We start from the raw sequence: 8713 nt of genomic DNA on the forward strand, positions 1-8713 counted from the left end.
AAAGAAAGAAAGAAAGAAAGAAAGAAAGAAAGAAAGAAAGAAAGAAAGAAAGAAAGAAAGAAACCGGCTTCCATAGACACCATGACACAACTCTACACTGAAAGGGGGCCGGGAGTGTCTGTGCTGTTTGTTTGCTCATTTGCTTGCTTGCTTGGGATGGAGTCTCAGTGTCCAGGCTGTCCTTGAACTCTCCATGAAGCTAAGAATGACTGATCTTCCTGTCTCTACTTCCTTAGGGTTGGACTTCCAAGTGTGAACAACCATACCCAGTTTCTACAGAGCTTCAAACATGCTAGGCAAACCTCCCAGGCCTTGCTTAACTGGGGTTATTCCGTGTGAATGAAGCAGCTTGCACAGATTATTAAATGGAAATCCTGGTGCTAGCGATAGGCTGCTCCGTATGGGATACTCTGTATGAGTTACAGGACAGGGAGGACCCAGAGGTTCCAGAACAGTTATAGGACAGGAAGACAGCAGGGGTTCCAGAACAATATAGGCTACTGTACCGTGACTGGTTCCCATCAGAACTACAGGACAAGATCTACTGCTGAAAATACCATGTGTTCTGGTCAAAGGATAACAGGATATCAAGCTGGAACTAGAAGCCTGCTTCCTGCTGGGCAGCCCAGATGATGTCAATAGGTGTGACCAGGATGCTGTGGAGAGCTGTCCTCAGCGGTCATTCTCAGCTGGGGACTCAGCGTGCTACACTGCTGATGGACCAGGCCAGATGGGTCCACTGATGAAATAGTGTAATGGCATTTCGTTTGTATTTTTAATAAATAAAGCTTGCCTGGGGATCAGAAAAGCAAAACAGCCACACGGGCCAACCTTACAGACCAGGCAGCAATGACACACACCTTTAATCTAAGTAGCCACACTAGCTTGCCACAGAAACCAGGTGCTAGTGGTGCACACCCTTAATTCCAGAACTAGAGAAGAATATAAGATGGGGGGAGACATCTCTCAGTCTCATTCTGAGATTCCTGGAGGCAGGATCGCCATTTTCAGACTGAGGTGGGGGTAAGAGCCAGGGGCTGGCTGTTTTGCTTTTCTGACCTTCAGGTTGAACTCCAATTTCTGTCTCTGAGTTTTTATGAAACATGCTAAATAACAGTGCCAAGTCTGCTATAGCCAGTTTCTTTGGGACTGGATGTGAGGCCTGACCTACAGGAGCAAATTCACGTCTTGCACTGTAAAAAGGGGAAGCCACTGAGGCTGCTTTACTGAATGGGCATGATTGCCTGTTACAATAACCATGGGGTGATGCTGCTGTTAGTTTTGGTGAAAAAAAAACTTCACCTTGAGAGTGGCTGGTGCTGACTATGGAGACCCACAAATAGTCAATGTCAGCGTACTGAGAGTGAGTGACAGACATGTGCTCCACCTCCAGTGTGACATCCTACCACCCCTCCAAGGCTCAGGAACATCGCGGGCAGAAAGAAGGCACCAGCCAGTGGGAGAGATAGATTGCAGTGGATGATGTCTTCCAGGCAAGGCATGGCCACTGCACTCTTGAATTCAGCAGCTCTGAGCACCTGCCCAGAGCCTATGGAAGACCAGGCCTCTCAGCATCCCATGATAGCAGCAGAATAGGCTTGTGAGGCCCGGTCCCTCCCTGAGGTTCTATAGGCAGCTACTGGTTGAAGGAAGTGGTGTAGCCGATAGGTAAAAGTAGGACCAGTCAGGGAAAGGAAGAGGGCCAGTGGGAGGGAAGAGGGAAGACAATGGCTATTATTAAAATATATATTGGGAGATATTATATAAAACTCTTTGAGTATGATTCATATATACCAATGTAATTTTTTCTCTTTCTTTCTTTCTTTCTTTCTTTCTTTCTTTCTTTCTTTCTCTGTCTCTCTCTTTCTTTCCTTTTTATGTTTTCCAGACAAGGTTTCTCTGTGTATCCCTGGCTGTCCTGGAACTCAGAGACCCACCTACATCTGCCTCCTGAGTACTGGGATTAAAGGCATGTGTCAACATCATCCAGGGCCAGTGTATTTTTTAAGCTGGCATTCTGCCTTTGAGTGTGCAGACATTCCCAGACATACATGCATACATTCAAATGCTCCAGAACTCCTGCTGGTTCTTTTAAAAAGAAGTTTTAAAACTCAGTGACCAGAAGAAGCCAACTACTATATTCTCTGCTTGAAACCCTGGCAGAGCCCTAGGTTAGCCCAGCATCTGCCAGCAGCTGAAGGAAACAAGAGCCCCTTTCTGCCAGGCAACAAGGGCCAATGCTTGCCCATGTACAGCTTTCAAGGATGATTCAAGATTTATCGGAACATCTTATGCCTCTGCAGAATCTTCTATCGCCAAATAATCAGCATAACAAAATGAGCATCCTGGCGTCTCATATACAAGAGTTAGGTTTGACAGCGGACTCTTAAGGATTTAATAGCATGATCTGGTGCACATAGGGGCTGGCTTCAGGGCAATCTCCAAATTTTATCAAATATGGAACACCAAGATACTAAAAAGGACTCTGTAACCTTCCTTCCACACAAGACTGGAGGATGCAAAGACCTAACACCATCTTCCTCTTTCTAGCAGCCACACTGGGGAGGCAGGAGGGATAAGCAAAGTAGATTCGCCTTGCTTTTGTTCTGGTCTGTAGCCAAATTCCAGATTCAGTTTTGTTTTGTTTTGTTTCGTTTTCATTAATTCTCTAACGATATTGGGGGTCAGGTTCCTAGTTTTTGTCTGACTTCATTTATGTTTGTCTAGCTGAGAGCCTGGATCACAAAGAGTCTAACTATAAAGAATTCTTACCCCATTCCCTTTATCCCAAGACAGGGAAATTTCTGGCATTTAGTCAGCATCAGCATGGCCCACTGCCAAAGAGGAACACATAGCCCAGGTGTCCAAGGAGCTGCCAGGCAGTCACTAAAAAGACCAAGGTGGTCCCTGGGAAGACAGAAAGGCTGTGGAATGACGCATTGATACTGTCTGTACCTTATTGCTTTCTCCGTGATCAAATTGTGTGCGTCCATCACTCTGAGAAGTCTGCCTCGGGCTGTTTGTGTCCTCTTCAGAGCATTTAGGATGCACTGTGGTCCCTAAACAAGAGAAGAGGATACGCAACCGGGCTAGCGCCAACGCTCAGGACCCCTCCCAATACACTGCTCCCCACTCCATCTTCCTGATCCCCACTTTGACTTCAGCACTCCCCTGCGGACAGCTGCAAAGTGTCAAGGGCTACAAAGTGTCAAGGGCTACAAAGTGTCAAGGGCTACAAAGTGTCAAGGGCTACAAAGTGTCAGGTGGCTGGGGGCTGGGAATGGAACTCCGCCTAGGACAGTGCTCAGCATGCCCAATGCTCTCTGGCTTCAACCTCTAGCATCATATAAACCATGTGTGGTGGTACACCCCTGGAATCCCAGTATTCAAGAGGAAGAGACAGAAGGACCAGAAGTTCCAGGTCCTCGCCAGCAGCATAGCAAGTTTGAGACCAACCTGAGCTACATGAGTCTGTCTCAAAAAAAAGAATCAAAATGGTGGCTCTACTCAAGTGCTTTCCAGTACAAGGAGGAGAGAATATCTGTTGTTCCGAGCATTTTCCAAGGTCCTCGCTGCTCACTGCTGTCTTGACTCACAGTTAACTAAATGCTCCGCCGTCACTTGCTGCTAAGTCAGAACTAATTTGGACCTCCCTGTCCCATACACAGACCCACACCCTGAAATCAGTGTGGGTCTTGGGAGTCCTCTGTGGGGGAAAATAAATGCAGTTCTTATATTTGAGCTGAAAGTATGTGTGTGTTGCCTTTTGACTACACAATTAACAGGTCACGCGGGTGTTACCTATGTAAGTATATCTGTAAATGCTTAGATAATTGCAGAAGTTAGCAAAATTTGGTTTGGGGACAATTTAACTCTAAGCATCTGAAGACCCTTCAGTACACTTCATCTCTCGCTAGTCTAGCTTCTGTGTCATACAGGAGTAACTGCCCACGGGACTTCATAGTTTATAAGTGAGGGCAGAACCTTCATCAGCCTTGTCCGCTGACTCTCTAGTGCCGGAGAAAGTGCCTGCCTAGACCGTGAACTGTTGTCAAATGAAAGAAGCACAAAACAATGGCTGGGTGGATGGAGCAGATGAGCACATCCTCAGACTTCCATCATTCCTGATATTCTTTTTTTTTATTTTTTTTAAATTTATTTATTATGTATACAATATTCTTTCTGCATGTATGCCTACAGGCCAGAAGGGGGCACCGGACCTCATTACAAATGGTTGTGAGCCACTATGTGGGTGCCGGGAATTGAACTCAGGACCTTTGGAAGAGCAGGCAGTGCTCTTAACCTCTGAGCCACCTCTCCAGCCCCATTCCTGATATTCTTACGTGCTATGAGATAACTCATGCTAGCGAGATCAAATGCTTACTCGTATCTTATTCCTAACCAATTAATGTCCCGTAGGTTTTTAGTTTTCATTTTTACATCCCAGCCACAGTTTCCCCTCCCTCCTCTCCTCCCAGTCCCCTCTTAGCACCCTGCCCCCCTCCACTCCTTTTCCTGCTTCTCTTCAGAGAAGGGCAGACCTCCTATAGATATTGGCCAGCCGTGCTGTGTCCAGTTGCAGTGAGACCAGGTACCACTTCTCCTATTGAGCCTGGATGAGGCAACCAGGTAAGAGAAAAGGGTCCCAAAAGCAGGTAACAGAGTCAGAGACCGCCCCTACTCTCACTATTAGGAGTCCTACAAGAAAGACAAGCTACACATCTGTAACATATATGCAGAGTGCTTAGATCGGTCTCATGCAGGCTGCCTGGTGTTTGGTTCAGTTTCAGTGAGCCCCTATGAGTTCGGGTTAGTTGATTCTGTGGGTTTTCTTGTGGTACCCCTGATACCACAGGGTATCCTCCCACGCCCGCTTCCACAGAATTTCCCCAAGCTCCGGCTAATATTTGTCTATGCGTCTCTGCATCTGTTTCTGTCAGTTGCTGGCTAAAGCCTCTCCGATGATAGTTGGGCTAGCACTACTCTAGGAGTGTTGCAGATTTTTTTTTTCCAGTCCTGTTATTTGGTTCTATCCTAGGTCTCTGAGTTATCCCGCCTCTGGGTCCTGGCCCTCCAAACAGTGTCAGGGATAAGCTCTCTTTCATGATACGGGTCTCAAGCATAGTTTTCTTTTAATACACTTGTTGGAAAGGTACGAATCTGGGGAGCCAGACGTTCAGGTACATCCATGATGAGCGCCTGCAGCAGTTCAGGCCTGCAATGTGGAACAACGGCCACTAGAGGGAGCCATAAAACCTGCCACAGAGCAACGTTCAAGAAAAACCATCGCTGCAGGTTAATTTGACTCTCCACACTCCCGGGCACACTGATCACCAGAAAATTGTTGTTGCTACTGCATTGTGTGCTGTGTGGCTAATGAGAACAAGCTGAAACAAGCCTAGGGCTCCAGTCTGCTGGCCCTCGCTCTTAGAAAACAGACCCAGTTTCCCTCTCAAACGATTCACATCTCTATATATAACACATCTAGGGTTTTGTTTTAAGTAAGAGTAAGTGAAAGAAAATCATTTTTCCCGTGGATGACAAGGGAATCCATGATAAATTAATCTGGGAAAAGAAAATTGTGAACTTTTAGAAAGAAAAATAATTTTTGGAGCCATATGCAATATTTCCCACCTCCAGTAACTTTGTTTTTTTTTTTTTTTCCAAAAGAACATTTCCTTGTTGACATATTCAATTTCATCCCCTGCAGTAAAGAGACTCCAGGCATGTGCAGACTGACTGGGAGATCACATCAGAAGGAATTATGATCCTATCGGTCAAGTTTCAAAGGTTTCCCATGTAACTGAGAACAGGGGAAAACTGCATTTCCCACAAACTTCTTCTCTCAAAGGGTCTGGAAAAAAAAATCTAAAAATTCCCAGGGTCATTACAAGTCACAGATGTTATCAACAGCCAGGGTCGTACAAAATTTAAAAAGACCCACAAATGAAGGTACTTCACACACAGATCCGCCAGCATTTGCATGGGGTCCAATGACTCTCCCTTTGCAAGGTGCCTGTTCTCCAAAGTCAGAAGCCACCAAATCCTCGGGGACGCCTGCTCACAGGCCCATTCCCACCATGTGCAAAAAGGCAGGGGCCCTTTAAATCTGTGGTTCTCAACCTGCAGTCAAGACCCCTTTGGGATCGCATAGCAGATATCACGAATATCAGATATTTACACTACAATTCATAACAGTGGCAGAATTGCAGCCATGCGGTAGCAATGATCTAATTTTATGGCTGGGGGTCGCCACAACATGAGGAACTGGATTAAGGAGTCACAGTGTTAGGACGGTTGAAAACCACTGGTCAAAAATAACAGCCTGGGAACCCAGAGGAGAACACTGAAAACAAATCAGGGTTTAAAGAATGAAAAGACCCTTAATTTCTTTCCTCAAAAAAAAAAAATACAGAATTTGAGTAACCTAATTATAGCCTAATTATAACAATGAGTCTTGTTGCTGCAAAGGACTTCTGGAACATTCTCTGTGAAGGTCCTCTCATTGGCTGTTTGTTAAGTGGGACCTGGTGACTCTCAGAGTGGATTAAAGTGACAGGTTTGGCATCTGATTTCCAGACCAGCTTCCTCCCACCAGACCACACAGACTCCTTCCTCACTCTTGAAATAAATCCCCGGTGGAATTCTTCATCAGGAAGCCATCTCCCCAACTAAGCCAAAGCTTCCTCCTCCTCGCCCAGCCCCTCTGGCCACATTCCGATGCGCATCTGCGGTTTCCACTCTCAGCCAAGGAACAGCAGCGAAACTGGACCCCTCATTTGTGAAGCTAAAAACCCTGTGCGGGAGGGATGGCCAGCCCCATGCCCAGAGGCGCAGGCTGGCTTCCCTTCCCTCCCAACACAATGCCACAGGGCAAGTCGCTTAACTGGCTCATTAAGGTCACAGTCACAGGCCTGCCAGCCTCCTTCCCTGGCACTCCTTCACCTCATTAATATCTGTAAGGACCCATTAAGCCTTGCAGCTGAGGGGAGCCATTAAGGCAAGACCTATCACTATTACCATCAATAAGGTCCCAGGCTCTCGCCTGTCAGCGGCTGAGTTGAGGCAGTCGCCCAGGTAGAAAGGCAGCCTACACCTCCGGCCCGTTGGCCCCTAATGAGATACCCGCTTCTGCAGAAACATCCCCATGAATGTGACGGGGTGCCCACGTCACAGAAAGGGGGAAAGGCACTGCTTTAACTTAGAGCAGTGCATTTAAACTGCTGGAAGCGTATCTCCCGGGTACAAGTGGCACCTGTGGCTGGAATGCCCCAGCACCTAAGCCCCCCACCCTGACCCTTCCATGGAACCTGTAATATGAAATCTTCCCTCCCCTGTGGAAGTCAGAAAGCCACCTGTAAATCCTGGGACAAGCATGTTCACGTGCTGCTCTGGCCATCTGAGTGTTCTGCCTCCCTTGGGGAAGCTGCCATCAATCCCCTACCTTGCTCCCCAGAAGATTCCTCTATCCGAACCTCACTGACAAGAAGGGGCACTGTCTGGAACCCACGGGAACTTAGGACAGCGGGGTCAACAGGAGATAAACAGTAAGTCCGTAGGGCATTATAGCAAGCTGCCTTTAAAAAGGATATAGATGGCCACTGCCTCATAAACTCACAGCAACTGAACTGTACCAGATCAAGCTAGCCAAAACCAGCACAGATGAAGGAGGAGCTGACCAGACCCCAGGCTGTAGCCGAGAAGCCACTGGAGGTTAGTTGGCTGGGGAAGGACAGCTATCTTTGTGGCCACTTGTAGATACCCATGCCCTAGCGGTCCACCCCACACCCAATGACATACAGGAAGCACTGACTGGATGCAGTGAAATATAAAAAATTTTAAATGATTTTAAAAAGAGAATGTGAAGTTAGGAAGGATGGATTTCATCGTAAGGCATTGTGTACGAGGATGAAATCCACACAAAAAAGTAAATAATAATAATAATAATAATGAGCTGATATGGGACCAACATGAGATGGCTCAGTCAGCAAAGTGTGCGCTGTATAAGCATGGGGATCTGAGTTCGAATCCTCAGCACCCATGTAAAAGTCAGGCATGACTTACTCTGTAAGTCCAGCACAAGGACAGGAGGGGGAGAATGTCCCTGCAGCTCACTGGCCAGTCGGTCTAGTTGCGAGTACCAGACTCACCGAGAGACCTTGTCTCAAACTTTAAAATGGACAATGACAGAGGAAGACACCCAATATTGACCCCTGGCCTCCGAGTATATATGCACACACCTTACAAACGTGTATCACACATGCATGTGCACAGAGTGATTTACACAGCACTAGGCAGCACCACGGACACGGCCTGCACACAGGGACGGATCAGGCTATCACATCAAACCCTAGTCATCTTTGGAATTCTCAGCCCTGTGCATGTTACTCCCTCAAAATAACACAGAGGAACAGAAGATGATCTTTGTAGATGTTCATGGTCTAGCGGTCTCCATGGTGGTTTCCCTAACAGTTGATCTATGCAGTGGTCTATCTGTTTAGGTGGAAGCCCTACTGGCATCCATATATACCCAAAAAGAATGTTTGGGATCTCTAGTTTGGGACCCCATTCCATACTCAGGTCTCACTCCTCCCATTCCAAACCCCACCCTCAGTGCACCAAGAGGGGGCCCCTCCCCAAGAGCTGCTCTCTTCAAACTCCGCCCCTGAGAAAGTCTGCCAAAACTCAGCCCCTCCTTGGAGCTGCTCAAGAC

General features: G+C 47.1%; 1 protein-coding gene across 1 annotated transcript in view; it reads right to left on the reverse strand.

Moving 5' to 3' along the window:
• Fam169b (family with sequence similarity 169 member B) overlaps positions 1 to 8713 on the reverse strand; it is a 75240-nt gene that overhangs the window by 10149 nt on the left and 56378 nt on the right. The window contains exon 9 of the mRNA XM_013350209.1: positions 2956 to 3059. Coding sequence (XP_013205663.1) covers positions 2956 to 3059 — 104 coding nt within the window. The remainder of the gene's footprint in view (positions 1 to 2955; positions 3060 to 8713) is intronic.

The sequence above is a fragment of the Microtus ochrogaster genome, chromosome 22 (genome assembly GCF_000317375.1).
Source record: "Microtus ochrogaster isolate Prairie Vole_2 chromosome 22, MicOch1.0, whole genome shotgun sequence".
NCBI classification, from domain to species: Eukaryota; Metazoa; Chordata; class Mammalia; order Rodentia; family Cricetidae; genus Microtus; species Microtus ochrogaster.